This window comes from Seriola aureovittata, chromosome 11 (genome assembly GCF_021018895.1).
Source record: "Seriola aureovittata isolate HTS-2021-v1 ecotype China chromosome 11, ASM2101889v1, whole genome shotgun sequence".
NCBI classification, from domain to species: Eukaryota; Metazoa; Chordata; class Actinopteri; order Carangiformes; family Carangidae; genus Seriola; species Seriola aureovittata.
Genome location: NC_079374.1, coordinates 10,875,421 through 10,897,156, shown reverse-complemented (window position 1 = coordinate 10,897,156; position 21,736 = coordinate 10,875,421). Strand labels below are relative to the sequence as shown.

Sequence of the window (21,736 nt, the reverse complement as noted above, 5' to 3'; positions counted from 1 at the left end):
AACAATCCAGCTTCAACCATTAGCCAACGCTAGCATTACCGTGATTTGTTCCACTCCAATGTTTGCAGAAAGCCAGCTAACGTTTGCCGGGAAAAATCAGCTAACAGCAACTTAGCTAACGTGATCTCACTGATGAAAATGACATGTAATGAACTTCCGGAAGTTAGCTTTCACCCATGTTTCACCTGAACGGTGCTTACTGCACCGTGTCGTCTCACACGTGGCTGCCGTGGTGTCTGGGTGCTTATGGGTGGGGAGGACCAAAGGTTTAACACAGGCGTTGCAGGTACTTAAATAAAGAACAGAAAAGCTCAGCTACAACAACAAAGAGGCCTGACTTCGTTCTCTGCTCAGGACGCCATTACTCCACATATCTTTACATAGAAATGAATTGTTTTGCTATATTGTTTAAAATCTTGCTTAGATAACCTTACAGAAAAACATGGAGGAAAAATGAGAAAGCTATCTAAGTATGCTACTGAAGATTAATTGTTTGTACACGTCTCTAAATGTTGACAAATGTAAGGGGCTCAATATTATTAAAGTCAGTGGTGAGTAGGCTAATTCAACAGATGGGTGAGTTTTGTAGAGTCTGGCAACTTAAACCTGACTCTTCATCTCACCAGTGCTGATAGTCTCTAAACGCTACTAATAGTCTTCAGTTTTTATCAACAGGTTATGTGTATTTATATGGCCAGGCACCATACAGTTTACAAGTGTGATCTAATTTGTTCCTTTTATTCTGTCCTTTTGTTCAAGAAATGGAAAGTGGAGAGATCGGTGAATGTAAAACAGGCTTCTCTCTCTCCATGCCAGGGCCTTCAGTTAAGTCTGTTGCAGATAGTTACTGTTGTGGAGACTGGAGGTGAGCCAGGACCCCTGTGGAAATGTTATTTTAACTTGAGTGGTTTCATCCTGTGTCATTTTTATGTTTTCTTTGTGTTCAACGTTATTTATAATTTGTTTTGTTGTGTTGTCCCACGTTGAGTTTAATCTTAATATTGGCACAAATGTGTGGAATGTTTTCATGACAGCATCAAACCAACCAGTGTTTACCAAATGACACGGATCATTACTTATGCTATGCTTCCTCAAGCATGGTGTCCTGTTTGTGCAAAATAGAAACTGCAGACTGTCTGCAGGGCCTTATCTCCTCGCTGACAGGCGCTTCAGTGAGCGCAGCAGAGCGCAGCGCCTCTTGCGCCCCCCGCAGTCTCTCCCCGGTACAACAGCTGACTGTGAAAACATCCTGCCTCTCTCCAATCGCTGTTGAGCTGCTGCTGCGGCGGCGGCGGCGTGCCTCCGACACAACGGCGTCCCGTCTCTTGCGGGTGACTGACAGACTGCTCGGTGGGAACGTTATGGATGAACGGACCCTGAGCGAAGCAGCGCGCCGCTTTCCCCAAATGGCGGAGTGAGCGAGGATGCGACTCCCCAGTTCCATCTTTGTGTCGGTGTCTCTGTTCACGGCCGAGACCACGGCAGCGCTTTACCTCAGCTCAACGTACCGCTCCGCCGGAGACCAGATTTGGCAGGGGCTCACGCTCCTCTTCACGCTCGTACCGTCCGTGCTCGTGCAACTGACCCTCACCTTCATCCACCGGGACCTGAGCAGGGACAGACCGCTCATTCTGCTGCTGCATATCCTGCAGCTTGGACCCATCGTCAGGTCAGTGGAGGCTTGTTTATTTCTGTTTCACTCATGACTGTGCCCACACACACACACACACACACACACACACACACACACACACACACACAAATGGAGAGAGAGCGAGAACCCCCTTTATACCGTTGGATTATTACTCTCCACCGTACCGTTAAATGTCTATTATAACTCACAGGTGTCGAGTCCATGGATGATTTTTCTCGTTACAAACATGTCCGGCCTGTGTGCATATAAGCTGCTTATGGATGGTTTGATGAATGGATTGCGCACATGCTGTTGTTGTTATTTTCCCCGGCCTTTTGTCTCTAACTCGCTGCAAACATGCTGGTGCAATGAATGTATGTCTGTGCCATTCAGTACGGAAATAAAAGGGTGATCAATATTCTCACTGTTCATCGATATGTTCCATATCTACCCACACAGCTGTTAATGTGCTCAGCCACCACTGTCAGTGCACTTTCACTAAGATCTCCTCCTCACAGTTTGATCACCTTCAGGCCATGGTCTCACAGGCCAAGCTGTGTCTGATTTATTCATGACTGCTCAAGACATGAAATCACCCACCAGGCCAACTGGAGCACATGAAGAAGCTGACATACATATATACATCGTGTGGCTGTTACACACTGGTGGAGGAACCTTTTAAACATCTGTGCACAAGAGCTTTAAACCATAATAGGCCTGGTCTTTCCCTGTGTAAGCCCTGCCTTGGTCTGGCTGGACCATCTGCCTCTGCTATAGGAATCTGAGCCTAATCCTACATCTAGAAAACCTCCCATACTGAACACACAGATATGTTCTCAAGTGTTCAATCAGCAGGAGATGTGTGTGTGTGTGTGTAATCACATGAAAACCTATTCATCCCCTAAAATATGGAAATTAGACCCGCAACAATTTGTCCTTTAATAGATTAGCAGATTGACAGTGACTGTTTTTTATAATTGCAAACAATATATATATTTGATGTTTCCAGCTTCTCAAATGTGAGGATGTGCTGCCCTTCTTGTCTTATATCATAGTAAACTGAATCTCTAAGTTTGGCGTTGTAACTTGTCTTCAAATAGCTTCTTTGTCCATCAACTTGACATTTTCCCAAATAATTAGGAATAATAATAATTCATTACGACCAGCAGATTAATCAATAATGAAAATAATTATTGGTTACAACCCTAATAGAAACATACAATTAGAGTTTAAGTACTCAGTCAGTAGATTCACAGACAATTAATCATCAACTTTAATGGTAAATCCATTAATGTTGTTTAATTGTTTCAGTTGCCGCAGGGCAGCAAGTAGCTAATAGATTGTTACATTATTTTAGGCAGAAACAAACATTATTACAGGGTTACACAGTAGAAAATGAAAAGTAAATAAATATATATAGGGAGTGCCAACAACAGGGATAATATATATATATATATATATATATATATATATATATATACACACACAGTGTGTGTGTGTGTGTGTCACTAAAAATCTAAACAGGCACTTTTGCCGACTTGTATATAGTTGAAAATAAAAAAAAGACCTGGGAGGAAATCTTATCTTCCAACTGACCTTTTAATCTACTGAGCATTGACTCGCAGCATGTTTTCTCAGCCAGCCATTTATCTAGTCTTTGACATCTGGAGCTGTAACTATTGTAAAGTTTTTGTTTTTTTTTTAAGGTGAAAAAAACATGAACATTTACTGGTTTTCTTAATCATTGTCATCAGTTCAATTAATATACCAATATACCAATACAACAGTTTGTTGTTTTGATAACTGACTTACGTTATTACATACAGTGCTGATTGTTCTCTGGTTCAGAGCTAAAATGTGTAAAATGTGCTGTTTTCTCTGTTTTATATCATTGTAGATTCAGTGTCTTTGATGTTTGTTTTGTTTTTTACAGTTTTCAGACATTTTGTCGTCCAAATGATAAACTGATCAAGAATCAAGAAAACAATGATCAGAGGAATCTGATAATAAATATGGTTGTTTATTGCAGCTATAGGCTACATGTAATTATGACTTTTCACTGTGCTTGTGAATATGAACAGTCAATTTACAAACAGTTGAACTGACGTCTCTCGCAGCATGATTATTCCCCAGCAGTGGCCTGTGTGAATCTGACCCTGTCTGGTTTGTTCCCCCTTCAGTGCGGATTCGAATGATTCTTGTTCAAAATTCTACATCTTTCCTCAGTGAAGAGCAGATCTAAGAATAGCACATGTCGCTGCTGGCTCCTTATCTCTGACAACACAACCGGAGAGAGAATGTCCGCCTCTACTGCTGGTAGCACGGCAGCACTTCCTCCTGTTGGGCTCATCCGTCTAAAACAACACTTAGTCCTTATCATTTTGAGTCACAGCAGCCATGACATTCATCTGTTTGTTTTTGTTTTCTTTATTCCAGCATCCCCTCTAATTAGCAACCCTATAATTCTTCATGACTGGGCATTATGTGATCATTTCATCCGTCACTACTCTGAGCAGAAGTGGAGTTTAATCTGTCTGTTAAGTGTTTTTGTCATGAGAACATCTTGACAAAATAATCTTTAGCTTGAAACCGTTAAATTCAGTTCAATTCAATTTTATTTACATAGTGGCAAATCACAACATACATTATCTCAAGGCTCTTTACAAGGTAAGGAATATTATAGAGAGAAATCCAACAGTTCACACAGTGAGCAAACACTTGGCGACAGTGGAGAGGAAAAACTCCCTTTAAACAGGAAGTCGCTGTCCACTCATTAAGACGATTTACTTACTTCTCTTGCATGTTTGAGCTTCACTGATAAAGACGTGTATGTACGAGCTGATTTTGTGCCATCACAACTAGTTTCAGAAGTGTGATGAGTGTGAAGCTTGAACCTCCGCCGCCCACTTAAGGTGCAACAGAAACAAGCTGTAAACACAACACTGTCATCTTACCTTTTTAAGTAATGAACACTAAACTTTCTGTAGCGACTAAGTCCTCCACTTTAGCCGCTACCGGCTGCTCATTGAACTCTAACTGTTTAGATGTGTCCTCAGAAAAATTATTTCCATTCTTTACCAATGCTTCGTATCATGATGCATTTATTTTCTGGTGTCCATAATCTCCAATTTCCATGAACTCTAATATTTTCTCTGTAAAGTTAAACAAAAAACAGCTGTGAACCAGGTTGTCCAAGAGCAGTTAAAAACAGTTTGCTCCTTTCCAATGAGCAGCACCTGTGATTTCTGGCTTATGGCATACGCCTCCTAGTGCTTGAAGTAATATCACACAAATCAAATACACACTCCCACACTCTCTGTTAGTTCTCTTACTGCTAGTGAAGGAAATATCTGGCTCTTCAGCTGCTAAACGCTCCAGTTAACCGTTTCTAACCATGTCTGTCAGCTGTTTGGTGCTGAGCAGGAAGTGAACGGCTGCTGCTGCAGCTCAGAGCGACGCAATGGGAGCAATGAGTGAACCAAAACAGAAAAGTCGAAGGCTGGAAACCAAAACTCTGAGCTGAACAACACTAAAAGGCTCCACGAGCTGAGATTATTTGTGGGTTTGTCAATGTGAGCGACTTCTCTCACAATCAAGTACTAATCTGATTGATTGTATTATTAAAAAAATATTGATTATAGCTTTAAATTAAGATTATTTTGTCAGAATCTGGATGTTTTGCAACCTTCACTTTCTCCTTCATCTAAAGACACAAACACATCCACATAAAACATGCTGAAGAGACAGACTGATGTTTATCATCTGAAAACCAGCTCACAGACTCCGTCTTCACAGTTTTATTTATTCATTTTTCTGATTAAGTCAGTGATGTGTTGACCGTGCGTGTCTCTCCAGTGTAGTTCAGACTGTCTTGCAGCACCCCTGTGGCTTAAATCCCCCTGCCTTGCTGTTTTATTGGCACCGTGTATCGGCGCTGCTTTACCGACACAGCGCTGCCTCGACCTCTGGCCCTCCGCCCACATCTGCACTTAAGTGCTTTTTGTATCTCACTGGCTGATGTCTGTTTGTGACTCTCACTGTTACTGACAGATCTTTAGACATTCACAATAACAGAAAGCTACACACTGGTTTAGATATTGATAATGTTGGTAAAATTACCTCCGGCTTGTTGGGCTGCTGAAGCTGAACTGCAGCATGTCCGTCATTGCCTGTTATTGTACACTGAGTAAGTGACAATTAATCGATTAGTATTCACATGTATTTTTATCTGAAATAATCATTAATTGATTAGTCACAATTAACGAAAAACTTCTCTGGAAAAAAAATTCCTGAAATATCAGGATTTTTGCTGCTTTTATTTTTGTTATATTTGTGTGTGTGTGTGTGTGTGTGTGTGTGTGTGTGTGTGTGTGTGTGGACACCAGCAAGATCATCCTCTGTTGGAATGACATGAAATTGAAAGACATACTTAACAGATTCATTGATAATGAAAAGGTATTTGCAGCCCTTAACTGAGTTCCTCTAAACGACCAATCAGAAGCGTCTGCAGCTCCTAATCATCTCTGTTCCCCTGGTCTTGTTGCACTGCAGGTGTCTGGAGGCGTTCTGTATCTATGGCAGTGTGGGCCGAGTGGAGGAGCCTTATGTCAGCATCACCAGGAAGAAGCAGATGCCCCGCGGGGGTCAGTCTGAGGAGGTGGAGCGGCAGGTGGGGCAGGCGGAGGGGAAACTGTTTACACACCGAGCAGCCTTCGCCCGCACCTCTGTCATTCAGGCCTTCCTGGGATCGGCCCCCCAGCTCACCCTGCAGCTCTACATCTGCGTCCTTCAGCAGGGGATGTCCATCGGTAGAGGTGAGTCTCTGGGCTCTTTTCAGCTAACTCCGCTGAGAAGGGAGGCTGTCACCACAGCTCCACTGTGATGTGGGCTGATCAGCAAGGCGCCATACTGGAAATAAGAGGATGGTGTTTTCATGAGTCAAAGTGGCGTTATGTAACTCTGATATCGAGGATGGAAAATGGTGAATCTCTCTGCCAATTGGTGCAGATCTGGGGTCAGCCTGTTTAACTGTGTGCGAGCGTGCGTGCGTGTGTGTGCGTGCGTGCGTGTGTGTGCGTGCATACGTGTGAGAGAGCCAGCATTTCTATTCCTGAGAGAGAGATTTACTAAAAGGTTCACAGAGTCAATCCAGGACATCTGGTTTTTGAATTAGGACAGAATAAAAGAGATTATAAAAACAGTACACAAGTGTTATTTCCTCTGCTGCTGGTAGTCTTGACACTTCTGTTTCACACTTATTGAGTCAACAGCTGGTATGTGAGCTTAAAGGGCAGGTTCACACTTTTTCAACAACAGTCAGGGGCCCATATGTACTGTAAAACATTTTTATTGCTGCTCCAACTCTTTCATACTAACAGATCCCTTCATTATATGTTTTCAGTGAAGTGATGGGGTCAAGTGGGTCTCATCCAAAGTTAGTCTTTCTAACACAACATTGCCTCCTCAGGGATCTTTTAATGGCCAGGATGAACAGGAGGAAGGAACCAAAAACTGTTTCAGTGTTCGTATGAGCACCCTAATGTTTTAACCCTCTGGAATCTGTCTGATCCTCAGTGAACACAAGGCTTTATTTACTCATCATGTAGAGACGAGCTGAGCAAACATTTTCACTAATCTACCATCACACACACACAAAAACACACTGAGATAAAGTCACATTACACATAAACAGACCGTGTTGGAGTTGTATTACTTGCATTTCTCTGCTGTATTTGTGTGTATTAATAGTGAAACTATATTTTTTACAACCTAGAACTGTTTTTATGGCTCCGTGACAGATAGGGTCAAAGGCATTGTATTTTCAGGTTGCCTGTGTCATATTTCACGTATATTTGGTTCCTGGCAGCTTTATACTTTGATAAATTGACTAAGTGAGACGTCAGACTTGATAAAAGGGAACCATGCATGTGGGTTATGACATTTTTTAAAAGGTGCTAAACAAAGACAAAAATGAATGTATAGAAAGAAAATTAAATGAAATCAATCTGGACTCCAATAAAAAAAAATGTGAATCTATCCTTTAAATTAAGGATTTCCATATTTCTCTCTTTTTCGATGTCAGGCACCCTGATGGTGATTTCCCTCCTTTCCATTGTGTATGGAGCACTGCGCTGCAACATCCTGGCCATTAAGATCAAATATGACGACTATGAAGTGGACGTCCGGCCCATGGCTTATCTGTGCATTTTCCTGTGGAGGAGCTTTGAGATTGCCACCCGTGTGGTGGTCCTGGTTCTGTTCAGCTCAGTGTTGCAGCTCTGGGTCCTGCCCGTGGTTCTGCTGAACTTCCTTGTTTTCTTCCTCTATCCCTGGATCCTGTTCTGGCAGAGCCACTCACCATTCCCTGAGAATATAGAAAAAACTCTGACCCGAGTGGGGACCACCATCGTGCTTTGCCTGCTCACCTTCCTCTACGCCGGCATCAACATGTTCTGCTGGTCAGCCGTGCAGGTGAAACTCAATGACCCGGACCTCATCAATAAGTCCCAGAACTGGTATCGCATGGCCGTGTACTACATGTTGCGCTTTGTGGAGAACGCCTCACTGCTTCTGCTGTGGTACATCTATAAAACTGACTTCTACAATTTCATCTGTGCGCCACTGCTGGTGCTACAGCTCCTGGTAGCCTACGCCATCGCCATCTTCTTCATGCTGGTCTTCTACCAGTTCTGTCATCCATGTCGGAGGCTATTCTCCTCCAGCATGACCCAGGGCCTCTGGAACTGCTCCTCTCTTCTCTGCCTGATGTGCAACTCTGCTTCTCCGCAGAACAGGCCAATAGGAAAGGCCGTCCTGGAGCCGCCGAGCCCCACGGAGCCAGCGAATGACAGAGCCCGTGACACAGCCAGTGACACCACGGACGACATGCCTAATGACACGAGTTACGACATGCTCAACGACACAATCTATGACATTCCTAATGAAATGGGCAATAATATAGAAGGTGGAATCAATGGCGACGTTAGCCAGAGTGTATCCTGCAATGCTTAACGCATCACAGTTGTTTGATGTGCCATTCAGAGGAGCGACTGTCACAGTTATCACACCCTCTGTAACCTTTTAAGTGCCACATGGATCCCTCTGTGAGTTGAGTTTACATATTAAAAACCTGTGATCTTCATCTCACACAGTATATCTCAACTCTGTCGCCTGCTCCTCCCACATGAAGCAAATGTGTCCTTAACTCGAGATCTGTCCCGGCTGCAAACATGCACAGCGTTCACTCGTGTTAACCAGCGTGCAGAAACACAGCAGAGGTGGTGCTCACCCATCTCACCAGCCAACACCCTAACCCATGATCCTGCAGCCTTTAATACAAATAAAAGCCCACGCCATGGACACCGCCATTGCTTTTCTCTTTTTTTTAGGTTTGGAGACTGTGTCCACTTATATGCTGCATTACTGATCACAAGGAGCCATGCATTTGAATTGATTGTATTTAGTATATCTCTTTAGCATGGAGGTGTGCATGTGTGGAGCCTCTGATGAGGTGTAACTATAATTCTCCGGGGGGGGGGGGGGGGTGAGTCTCTTTTGTACAGGTTTTTTTTTTTCTTTCTCTGGAGACTCCTGCTAGTTTTACGGCTGCAAGCAATCAGCTTTTTTATTCCTTGATAAGAGCTTTATCATTAACGCCACGCTGCTTCTGTGATGTATTTGTGCTCCACACATTGTTTAAGAGCCTGTTCGGTCACCAAACACGTTACTGTAAAGCACGCACATCGGCAAGCGTAATGTTTTTGCACGTTTACAAAAAGGATTTAAGTGACTTCGATTCAGCCGCTGAGCAGCAACAGCTGTTGTGATGTAAAATGCTTCTGTTTGGATGTATTTGTTTTTCTAATTTATGCTTGTAACGTCTTTCAGCTCTGCGTCTGTGTCTCATCTGTTACAATATTTACACCGAGTGTACACACATTGTTTGGAATTGTAACCAGTATATTTGCTTTTTTTTTTTTCTCAATCTTTTAATGAATAATTCTGTGTGTGAGAGGGAATGTCAGTGTTTGTTTTTGCACTAACTCCTTTTTGCAATGTATCTGCAGAGGGATGACAACCTCGGGAATCACATGAATGCTCCTAAGATATTTGTACAAATAAGACAAGCAACCTTTGAAGCCAAAAAATATGAAAAACCTACGGTACACATCAAACATTCTCATACATAACAAGATAAAAGGCATTTAAAAGATGAAAAAAAAAATCAAAATAAATTTATATTTCTATGTGAAAATTGTGTGTATTGTTTTCTTTTTAGCTGAGACGCACTCACTCTTTATGATCCTGTGCTAGCCTCTAGTGGATGAAAGACCAAACTGCAAATCAGTCAGTTTGTTGAATACATTTAATGACTCCACAGTCAATGTTCAGACAAATAAATTCATCAAACAGTTTCAGTGAACTCAACATACAGTTCAATGGTAGAATTCCAGGATTTCTTCAGGAAAAGTCTAGAAAAAGTGCCTTGGTTGTTTGGACTGACCATAAAATGATGCTATCCTGGAAATACACTCTTATCTGCACAGCTACAAATACAGACTAATATAAATATTAAGAATATTAACACAGACTAGTAGAAACACTTAACGTAAGTAGGCCGGTATCTACTAAAAACAACTTGTCTTAAGGAATGGGCAACTTTCCTCTACAGTAACGGCTCAGTCCTGTATGGAGACAAAATATAAAAACAAATGAAGTTCTACATTAAAGAAACATTACAGGGTCTTGGGACAATTTATGGAAAGAGTTGATGGATCACAATATTTAGTGTTCACTTTTTAAGACTAAAAAAAAAAAAAAAAGAATTATACCTTTTTTAATTCCCTAGCTTGCACTCTGACCATGAGTTTGGTCCCTACAAAGCAACTTTTTCTCACAGTCAAACTGGCCCATGATCGCAGGCTGTAGACTCTCAAAACACAACTCTTATTCATTCTGAAGTTTTGTTTTCCCAGCCTTTTTCCAGGGGAGAAAATAGATTACTTGTAGATTAACTTCCAGCAGAGGGTCTTTATGGCTTCTTGGTCACGTGCCATTTAAAGCGAAGCTGCAGTCATGACGGTGTTAGAAGACAGAGCAGAACACAGCTCTGTGCCGCTGTCACAGCGCCACAGCGAACACACTGACCACACAGTACATGGTGCGATTCTCCCACCTGACCGTGCAGCTTCCTGAAAGAGACAAACAGCAGGAGGAATTATACTGAGGTCTACAAGTAATGTCTCATATTTGTTTCTGTTTCTCACACCCAGATATTAGAGCTGAAACCATTAACCATTAATAACAAATATGATATACTATTACTATATACTACTATATACTACACAATTAATCATTTTATATCATTTTTTAAATTAGTTTTCAATCAGATAATTTACAGTTTAGTTTTAAATAATACTTCTGTACAGCTGCCTGTGTTTAGACGAGATTGAACATTTATAAATTTTGCCTTCTCTTATTAAATTGTTATTTACGATTTCAAATGATACCAGCTCTAATTATATGTTGTCTCTAACCGTCAGTGGCAGTGTCCCAGTAGCAGGAGTTGGCTGTGTGGAGACCAGCACCGCTCTTCTGCATGATGGTACAGTTTACTAGAAAACACCAGAGACCACATGTTTACCAATGGACATACAAGCTCTACATGTCAGCATATGATGTATTTTATGTCCTGGGGCTTCGTGTTACTGTATATCATAGACAGTTGGCTCACCCATGTATTTGAATGGCCGTCCCTGTTTCACCAGGTGAGTCAGAGAATGCTCCACTATACTGGCCGTCCACTGGTTCACTTTACTCTGATTATAATCTGTTCCACCGATGACACCTTCAATACACTGAGACAAAAGCACACATTACGCTGTTGTCGCATGAAAGAGTTGATTTACAATAAAATACAAATACCTGCGATTAAAACTCACCTCTTTAACTGAAACACTGGCATCATCAGAGTTGAAGACAACCTGCTGGATAATTGGAGAGTTAGTGGTTGTTACTGTGTTGTTTTATTCCAGTTTTTGCATGAAGAAACCGCCTGAATTATTAATTATTAATCAAATTTTACTTTATGTAAAGTACAGTATGGACACTGTGACTTTAAAGTGTTGATGTGATTTTATTTTGTGTTAGTGTTATGGAGTTTGAAAACACTTGTGGCACATTGAACAAAAGCACCTGCCAAATAAATGTAATGTGAGGCAGACTTGGCACGTTTCTACACTTGCAGAGCATGTCATTGTGTGTGTGTGTGTGTGTGTGTGTACTGTATAGCATGTGCGTATCACACAAATCCCTCTGGAAACAAGCCTCTCAACAATGTCTAATCCTGAAGTGAATGTAATCCTTCTTACCTCCAAGCTAAATTGAGGATACGCAGTTTGAGTAAACTTTGTTTTTAGCTAGTGCTGGAACACCCTGCTCTACTTTGCCAGGACCCAGAAGCGCTGTGTGTGTTTCTTAAAGTCTACTGTATGTAATCTAGTAACACAGTACTATTGTTTGCAGAGTTAAATGTGCTCGGCTCAGAACAGGTTCTTTCACTGCAAAATTAAAACCTACAAAGTGTAAGCATTGTAATTTATTAGAAAAGTGAACTTTCTACTGAAAAGTGTGTATTATGATGATGATGATGATAATAATGTCAAATGTGTGACTGGATGCTTCTAGCATTTAAAAGGTTAAGGTTTAGTCACTAGCTCCTGATTCTCAGATGTCAGACCTTCCCACCAGCTCATGAACACACCATAACAAAAGACATTGTTTAATAATTGTTTTAATTCCAGTGTTATCAGTCCCAAAGAGCATTTTATTTATCAGGGAATTCAATATGAGGTTTTCAACTACAATTCTGACATTTCAACAATCAAGACCTCTGTTTAATGTCAGACAAATACTTGGTTTGGTTATCAAATATCTCACAGTACATTGTACATATATAAACTTAAGTGTCTCATTAACCTGAGCCCCATGATGACTGATTCATCAATTCATCATCAACTGAACAGGCTGTTTCAGTGTGAGTGAAACACACAGACCCCCAGCTGTGACTGTAGCAGTGACTACTACCAGTTGATTTGTTAATAAAATATTCAGCTAATAATATGAATATAACTGCGATGATCTGACCACACCCTGATAGAAATACTATTAGCTTCAGCTAGCTGGTTTAGCGAGCATAAGCTAACTAGCTATGACGCGTCTTCTGTAGAAATGACTGCGGACGTTTCGACACATCAGAAGTAACAACAAACAGTTTCACCTCTTCTCCAGAGTTATACTCCTCCATCGTTACTGACACAGACACAGCTGTCTCCTCTGTCTGTATCTGTTTGCTGCTGTCCAGTTATTGTTGCTGTCTACTTCCTGTCGTTCACAGACAACGAGCACAGGCAAGACACTTCCGGTCCTCCTGAGGCAGATCACTGTGTGAGGGTGTCGCCTCCCTGTGGCTGAACTCACACACACCACAGAGCCAGACCAGGATCAGTACCACAGACCGTCTCATAAAATACTATAAATCTGCCTATGTCTTTTTCAGAGTCAGGGGGAGTTTTGTGTGAGTGAAATGACTACAAAGAAGCATAAAATGACTGCAAAGTGACACACAAAGATACATAAAACGAGTATGACTATACACAAAACGACCACAAAGAAACAAAAACAAACAAATTCAGGAACAAAAGAACCACAAAGACATGCAAAAGAACCACAAAAACAAAATGAGTTATAATAGCCACAAAATGACACAAAGAAACTGAACATCCTCCAGCATGTAACCCAGTATTAGAGTCCCTCAGTCAAATATATTTTTTAACTGTTAACTTTTTGAGTTCATATTGAGCTCATTTGTTATAAAGTTGCGTTTTTTCTGAGACAAGAAACAATAAATTGACAAGTTCAGTGACATAAAATAATAAAATATACTGAAGCATCATCAGAAATGTGTTTAGAGTGATAAAGGTAAAAGTAGTCATCGTATTATATACTCATTAGTTAACATATTACTGAACATAGTTACATTTTAGTGTGCTATAATTTGTTGTAACTTAAATTTGTTTCTCTATACAACTGGGTAATCATGGGTCAAAGGTTCAGTGCAACCTGTCTGTCTTATTAAAACCCAGTGTGTATTCTGTATAAACATCAATAAATTCAACTCTCCTCTGTAAAACATCCAATTATGGGCTGGGCTCAGACTTCCACTGTAATCACATTATGCAAAAGGAAGTTCATAATATTTGGAAATGGGAACATTTTCTGTCTAATTGTATAATAATACAAAGCAATTAGTGATTCAATTCCCTTGATATGGTTTCTGAGATAGTGGACAATGTCACTGTAGCTGAGAAATAACTTTATGTGAACTAAAACATGTGAAATACATGAATAAAATGTATTTAATCAGATCAGATCTCTCTGCAAATAAGATTTTATTGCAAAAATAAGACACCTGAGTATTGCTGAAGAAATAGGAGCAGAGATAAGACACATGACAAAACACACAAACAACATCAGAAACACACACACACACTTATTTAAAAAGGTCAGAAGTTCAAATTTTAAACTCATCTAATGGGATGAGTTTTTTGTAATCCGTAACAGTGTCCACTGTATGAGAAAAAACATTCGAAATGTAATAATAAATAAGATATAAAATACATTTAACCCTGTGTACCTACAGAGTATGCTTTACATGTGATACTATATGAGAAATTGTTCTTTTCAAATATGATGTTTCATATTTCACATGTGAAATAGCTGAAAAACATACAAAAAAGTTCGACACAATGTTTAACATACGTGTCAAACTAATTCATATGTGAATTGTGAAATATGCTTCACATGTAATACAGTAAATCCACATGTATCTCTTTGTAAAGAGTTCCTTTTATCATGTGTTGCAATGTGATGGTCATTACCAGATTTATTCATTCATTTCTATTGGTTTATTTAACAGGAAGACATTCATACACACTGCTGTTAATGATCCAGGTTTAACCAAAAAAACAAAACAAAACAAAAAAACCCCCCAATGTTACATAGTCGTCCTAAAAAGAAGAATAGCCTACATTTGAAATAGGGCAGAGCAGAGCAATAGGAAAAATGGAATATTAATGTTAGTGCTGTGCCGGGCATCAGGATGCTGCATTATTAACATGCAACACAGAAGTGTAGAATAGCCCACAGAGAGAAACATACATTAAAAGCAGGCAAAAAACATAAATTACTGTTACAATTAAATTAAAGGTCAGAAGCCTATAGAGACTGAATGACAAAAGCAGAGAAAAAAACTGTCTTATGTAGACTAATATTAATTTATTAATATTAAGTGTTTCATATTATCAGCCCAGCTACATACACTGCTATTAAATAAACTGTCACACTACATAAATACAGATTCCCAGAGCATCATGTAATGTACCACCAGTGACAACAGGGAGTTTCCCTGAACCTATTGTACTGCGGTATGATGTGCTGTTTTTTGACGGAAACCTCCTTTAATTGAGTCATTAAGTTTATTGCAGAAACAACTGTCGCATTGTCAGAAATATATATAAGCCTATTTGTCAGGATTGCGTGCATACCACACACACACACACACACACGCACACACACACACACACACACACACACACACACACACACACACACACACACACACACACACACACACACACACACACACACACACACACACCACGCCCCCTCCTGTCGGGAACACCCTGGCTGTGATATTCTGCCTTCAGACGGTGCCGAGGCGCACCGACACACTCACGCAGGCTACGGTTCCCGATCACCGGACTGACTCTCTTCTCCAGCCCGCCGTGCTCTGCTCTCCCGCCGGCCGGCTCTTCACCTCTGTCCGCAGCCGACAGGTAAGACACCGCCGCTCTGCAGGTCAGCAGGGAACACGAGTCCGGGACACCAAACAGCACCGTGTTTTCACTGGCATATGGCACATATGTCCAGCCGCTGTCGCTTGTTTCTAGTTAATAATGTCTTATTTGTGTCTTTTCCTTGTTTTGGGGGAGGGGGCGGTCTGTTCACCATCACGACCGCGACCCCGGAGGACTGATCACACATCAGTGGGACCAGACAGCCCACTTCCCAGCTAAAGTTAGGCGCGTTTGGGCAGGTGCAATGCAGCAAAAAGCCCCTTTTCTTGTGTCTTGTTGCCTCCGCTGGTATCGACGCTAGATATAACCTGCTGTCAACTCAGGTGAATTGAATAGTCTGTTGAGAATATGTTGCATTAATTAACTTGCTCCCAACAACCCAAACCGACTGGTGGAAAGGTTATGAGACCGGTCATAAGATTACTAGTGATAATATGGAGGGCAGGAGTTTGAAGAGACAGGCAGGGGATATTATCAGATAATCACCTGGGTTTGATCTGACATGTCCTTTCAGGGCATTGTTGAACAATGACAAAGTGACTGGAGAGAAACCGCTGTATTGTCCTTATAGTATGTTAGTGTCTCATAGTTGATCATTAATAATGACCTTGTCCATGGTAGTTTAATGAGGAGTCACCAGTATATCTGAGGGCTTTTCAGTGGTGTTTGGTGACAGACACACAGCAGTACACTGACTCACTGAGGAGAGAGGTTTTAGTCCCTCATTGGTGGAAATGGGGTGGACAGAATAAAAGAAACACATGTCTGTGTAACACACTAACTGCACCTGTGACTGCAGCCTCCAAACTGACCATGAATCCGTTAGTTTTAGCTGGATGTTCCTAGTAGTGTGGGGATGCTGCTAAATGTCAGCAGCGTTGGTTCGTTATCTGACATAATGTTCAGGAGGTGTACCAGGACTGGGGAGGTGTAGATTAGACCGGCTTCACTGATTAAGCAACATGACCTCATTCCAGTTCAGAGGTGGTTTTTGCCTCAGTTTTGCCGGCGTTTTGCTTGTGTTTGATGCTCCCACTCGCAGCGCTTATGGGGGAAATGCTGGCATGATATCCAGTTGTGGGTGAAGATAAAAGAGATGGGAAAGATATGGTAAAATGTTGTCAGCAGGATTTGAAGCCTCTATTCAGCACCCAGAAATCCTGACAGGAAGGTTTGAGTTTTGCAATTTGAATTATGATGATGCGTAAAGGATATAAATTACATTGGGGTTGTAGGAGTTCCATTTTTTTTTTTGTTCAATCAATTTAGGGGCTGAAGCAAAGGTATATAACTCATTATTGTTGAATAACAATATGTATTTTTAGATAAATTGATTATTCTGTTGGTCTATAAAATGTCAGAAAATACAGAAAAATGTCTCAAATGGCCAAAATGACATTTCCATTCCTTGTTTTGTCCAACTCCGTATCCAAAATTAAAAACGTTTTCAGTTTACTGTCACATAAGACAAAAGCAGCATGTCCTTGCAATTGAGAAGTTCAGTTGGTAGAGAAACAAGGAAATGTTTGTCTTCTTTGCTTGACAAACAACTTAACGATTAATTGATTATTGAAAGTTTTCTGGTGATTGACTATCTGACTAATCAACTAATCCAATCAGCTGTAACATCCTTAATCATTGGTGTCCAAAAATCCAGAAAAAGACACTTCAATTCTTGCTCTAGCTGAATGTGAAAGACATTTTATTTGCAAAAAGCATAAAAATTTCACATCTGAGAAGCTAAACAGGGAAAATCATTTTGCTGGATTAAGACGGACTGAAAGGAGCAGTACAACGTGTGGAAATACACGTAATCTAATTCTTTAAACCTTTGTCTCATTATTAAAATGACTGTCAATTATTTTAGTGTTGATTAAATAATCAATGAATCCACTGCTTGTTTCAGCACTGCTATATTGCAGCACACATTCATTATTTGGTCGAACACTAGCACAGAGTTTAGAAAAAGGTTTTCCCCTTAGGTCAAAACATGTTGACTAATTCATGGTTTAGTCTTATTAGTTATTTGGCATCAAGTGTTAGTCTGTACATTTTAATTGGCCAGTCAGTTTTAGCAGCCAATGTAGTGTGAAAATACAAAAGGCCAATTCAACCTTCCACAGAGGCTATTAAACCTGTCAGACAATGTGGCTGCTGGCCAAAGTGGCTACTTACACTGACAAAGTAGCCACAGACAATATTTAGCCAGAGCTTTCTATCAGCCATCATTCTTCGGCCTGGCTGGAAAACATTGTCTCTTTGTTTAAACAGCTGTAAATTAAAACAAAACAGTTGTACTAATGAGTAAAAATAACACCCATGAGTTCATGTGTTATCATCAGTTCCATTATGAAGGCCTGTAATTGGATGTGATATTTAAGTAAGTCTCCTGGAGGATTATATACAGTATGAGCTTTTGTTCCAGTAAAATATTTGAACACCCCTGAAAAATTTTTTACAATGCTGTTTTTTTCCATGAACAACAAGCTTTTGCTGCGTAAGATATCCTGCCATACTATAATTTGTCATAGTGACGCTTCCCCAAATTGGTTCATTTGGCTTTGGCTATAAGAAATAGATGCAGTATCTGCTGAGGCTGTTTTATCATTGTCACAGGGAGAATGCCTCCCTAATGATAACCAAGCTCTTATATAGCTCACACACACCCACAAGGCTAGAGGGGGAATAAATGGGTGAATAAAGGAGGAGAGAAGCCAGGGAATGTAGGGATTCCCTGATTTCTTTACATGCAGGCTGCAGAGCTCATTCAGTGGAGCAGAAAGAAAGCCCAGGGGAGTGCAGTCACACAGCATTAGAGGTCTGCAGTTCCAAGATCTGGCAAGTGTGTGTGTGCGTGTGTGTGTGTGTGTGTGTGTGTGCACCTACATACATACATCTACATTCGCACATACATGCATTATTATGGTTCTGTGTCAAGGCTGTAGCTCATGGTGCCAGACTGATGTGCTCTACCGTACCACCCCAAAAAACGTACTAAATATTGAGTCTGACTTTTTCATGTCTGTTTTACCAGCCAGAAAATATCATACCATTGAACTGTATAAAAAAAAAAAAAAGCTTGTAAAATTTGCAGTACGAAACTGAGTCTAAACCCCAGCTGAACACAGTAAACAGCTAAAACAAGGTGATGATTTTTGCGTCAGATTAGCAGGTGTTTTGCTTGTGTTAGATGCTGCCAATCACAGCGCTTATGGGGAAATCAAATTCATTTCTTTACTTCCCAAAAGCTGTCTCCAGCGGTGAAAGACAACGTCAATGTTATCTCTTGTCTAGGGCTGGGACGATTATCCGATGTAATCGACGTTGTCGATTATAGAAATTATTTGACGTGGAATTTTAGTGTCGATGCGTCGTGTAAAACCACACAGGGTAAATGTTCATAGAACAAAACCGGAACTTTCTAATGGGACCGTTTATATCCATCGTCTTTGGTTTACCCGGATACAAGCACAGCGCAAGGGCTGGGACAACGCGGTGACGTAATGGAAGTCATTGACTACGTGAATGATTTGCGTCTGTGTAATCTATTTGAACAACATGGCGGCGTCTACCAGCAGTACGACGGAGCGTGTGGAGCAACACGCGGCAAAAAAGGCTCGCACGCGGTCCTCCAAAGTTTGGGAAAACTTTAATCTTGACACCAACAGTGCGGTAGTCTGCAGACCCTGTGTGTGTTGGACGGGGCAAATTGTAATATTAAATGACTAACTGGAAAATAATTGCAATAAAATTACTGTTAGGTTAATAAAAAAAATAATCGTTAGATTAGTCAAATAATCGAAAAAATAATCGCTAGATTAATCGTTTAAAGAATAATCGTTTGGGACAGCCCTACTCTTGTCTCTATCATGTCTTTTCTTCTACTGAAGTTAACACAATAACCAGTTAGCCCCAGCCCATCTTGTCACTTTCCGATAGCGACTCACTGTAGCCTCCAGTCTGCCCTGAAGATCTTACGCTTCTCTGAGGGCGTATTATTACTTTTTGTCTTGATTGTGTCTCTTGTCAAGCCACAATCACCACCACCCGCCCCCTGGCAAGAAACCACGTTCAGCGGCCCCTTTAAAGAGACGATCCCTCTGTGAGAAGATGTCAGCAGGAGGATTTGAAGCCTCTAATTTAGAACCACTGGTCCCGATAGGAAGGCTTGCATACATGATGCATGTAGGATGTACATTAGGGTTGCAGTTAATAATTATTTTCATGATAAACTGCTCAATTTGTTTTTGATTAACGAGATAATTGATCAAAAAATTTGAAAAATTATATATTTTCTGGAGTCACTGGTCCAAAGTCCTACAATGTCGTTTGTGAGTAGATACAAAAGATATTGTATTTACAATGAGATAAAAGAGAAAAAAGCAACAATTGCACATTTAAGAAGCTATAGGCTAACAAGCAAATATTTTTGAATTTCCCCTTGATAAATTTATTCACCTCACATTCATAATATTTATTCTGTTAACTAAATAATTAATTGGCTCATTATTTTTGCACTAAATAACATGTAAAATATGTAGCATACCGCAATAACTTCTGTATAACAGCAAAACAGCAAACTAGCTAAAAAGAAAGGGCACTATCAAGTGAAACTAGCTGGTGACATAGCCATAGCTAGCGTTGGCTAACGCTAAAGCTAAATTTGCATACTGATTTTACCTAGCATCTGTAATTGGAAAATGTTCATTTTAATAATCCAACATTTTGATTAATCCATATAATTGAACAAGGCAGTAGTTAGTAGTAGTATGGACAGACATAGCTAAACAGAGATGCATTTAATCCCGACAATGAAGCTTTGTCATTTGTAGGCTCTCTGGCAAAATAAAACAAGTATTGCAACTGTTTTTCCAGCTGGCCTGAAAACCTTACACCCGTTTTCAGGACGTCACTGCCTCTGTAGTCTCTGCTCTCTGCTCTTGTGGAACAGCACTTTTGGCATCCTCTTCGTTTCTCACATAAATCCTATTTACATTTGTCCACTCCCTTGTACTCTGGCAAACAAAGAGCTGTAACAGGACACGTGTTGTGGAGTTACACACACATAGTCTCCCTATAAAACATCGGCCATATTAATTTTTTTATTATTAAGCCTATTATAATTTCCGTGATCATCTGCTTGATTATATCCAGATTAACCCTGAGCTGCTGTAACAAAGCTCATCTGTGCTGCTGCACCGAGTAACGTCTGATCTCTGTAGAGCCATGCTGCGCTGGGCTTCCCTCCCTCCCACTCACTTATGGCTTTCCTAACCATGGCTCTCCAGTGCGTGCTGCGTACCCATTTGGTATGCAGCCTATAGGCCTACGTGGCCTTGGAGATACATTGCGTCCCCGTTCAATCATGGCCGCAGCGAGGTAATCAGTGGAGGCCTGTCCACATCAACCTTGCTGCAGATGTGGGAGGGAAAGAAAAAATTTATCAAAAGCAGAAATGTAATTTGGAGGCAGTGCTGAGACGAATGACTCGAATGAGTTGAGTAATAGATTGTTGGTCAGGGAGTGATGCTTCCGCGTTGCCCTCTCTAAACCTTTAATGTGAATGGACACATGACTCTGTGGGCGCTCTGTGCTGCCGATGTTGAACTGAACCTCTGAGGGCTGCAATGGGATGATGGGACACTTCAACCTAGAAATAAGGCAAAGGCGGGGGTGCACACAGGCAGGCTCAAAATAAACCCTTTTATTTAAAATTACGTAATTATTTTATTGCCGGTATCTTGACCAGTGTGTGATGCGTGGAAAAGTCAACACAGCGGAGTGTACATCAAACACAGACATTAATTAGATTCATTGTTATCGAGTCATGCACATCAAGATGTTCAATCAATAAATATATTTGAGCAGATTAAGGCCAGCAGTAATGACATCACTGGGTGAAAGGAATTAATGACAATTAAACCACAGCGTTGTGTAATAATGAACACTGCTATGAAAACATTTTGATTAGTGTCACAGTGATAAAACAACCAAAATCTATTTAGAATAAGCAAAATGAGACGGTAAACACTTAAAGAATACTCCTTCAAATGTTTAACATCCCATTTTCTCCAGATAATATTCAATATTCATTAAATATTAATTTAAAATCTTCAACATTTAAATTTAACATCACCATGCAGTTCACTTCACTGAACATCAATTGCATTTTAGCAGGGTTTAGCAG

The 21,736-nt window shown here is 40.6% G+C and overlaps 3 protein-coding genes across 6 annotated transcripts in view; 2 read left to right on the top strand and 1 right to left on the bottom strand.

Moving 5' to 3' along the window:
* Positions 1-43: 43 nt before the first annotated feature.
* xk (X-linked Kx blood group (McLeod syndrome)) lies at positions 44-9,887 on the top strand. The gene is made up of 3 exons (XM_056388681.1): positions 44-1,669; positions 6,185-6,447; positions 7,716-9,887. The coding sequence occupies exons 1-3, from the start codon at positions 1,425-1,427 to the stop codon at positions 8,642-8,644; spliced, it is 1,437 nt and encodes a 478-aa protein (XP_056244656.1). The 5' UTR covers positions 44-1,424; the 3' UTR covers positions 8,645-9,887.
* A 93-nt stretch (positions 9,888-9,980) lies between these two features.
* Positions 9,981-13,037, bottom strand: LOC130177198 (dynein light chain Tctex-type 3-like). 2 transcript variants are annotated; one of them, XM_056388685.1, is made up of 5 exons: positions 12,912-13,037; positions 11,575-11,616; positions 11,367-11,490; positions 11,170-11,247; positions 9,981-10,824 (listed from the first exon to the last, which is right to left on the bottom strand). In XM_056388685.1, the coding sequence occupies exons 1-5, from the start codon at positions 12,936-12,938 to the stop codon at positions 10,754-10,756; spliced, it is 342 nt and encodes a 113-aa protein (XP_056244660.1). In that variant the 5' UTR covers positions 12,939-13,037; the 3' UTR covers positions 9,981-10,753. The 2 variants fall into 2 exon arrangements, with proteins under 2 accessions (XP_056244660.1, XP_056244659.1); XM_056388684.1 differs by having other exon boundaries at positions 11,575-11,619; positions 12,912-13,024.
* A 2,337-nt stretch (positions 13,038-15,374) lies between these two features.
* sytl5 (synaptotagmin-like 5) overlaps positions 15,375-21,736 on the top strand; it is a 40,018-nt gene continuing 33,656 nt past the window's right edge. For all 3 annotated transcript variants that reach the window (XM_056388679.1, XM_056388680.1, XM_056388678.1), the window contains exon 1: positions 15,375-15,528. The gene's annotated coding sequence lies outside the window, so the exon portion shown is untranslated. The remainder of the gene's footprint in view (positions 15,529-21,736) is intronic.

Bases quoted from the DNA above. Each gene is read 5' to 3' on its own strand.
- LOC130177198 (XM_056388684.1), bottom strand. From the start codon at position 12,938: ATGGAGGAGTATAACTCTGGAGAAGAG. The intron at 11,620-12,911 runs GTGAAACTGTTT...CCAATTATCCAG, and splicing joins AGTATAACTCTGGAGAAGAG to CAGGTTGTCTTCAACTCTGA. The intron at 11,491-11,574 runs GTGAGTTTTAAT...CTTTTGTCTCAG, and splicing joins CCAGTGTTTCAGTTAAAGAG to TGTATTGAAGGTGTCATCGG.
- xk (XM_056388681.1), top strand. From the start codon at position 1,425: ATGCGACTCCCCAGTTCCATCTTTGTGTCGGTGTCTCTGTTCACGGCC. The intron at 1,670-6,184 runs GTCAGTGGAGGC...GTTGCACTGCAG, and splicing joins CAGCTTGGACCCATCGTCAG to GTGTCTGGAGGCGTTCTGTA. The intron at 6,448-7,715 runs GTGAGTCTCTGG...TTTCGATGTCAG, and splicing joins GGGGATGTCCATCGGTAGAG to GCACCCTGATGGTGATTTCC.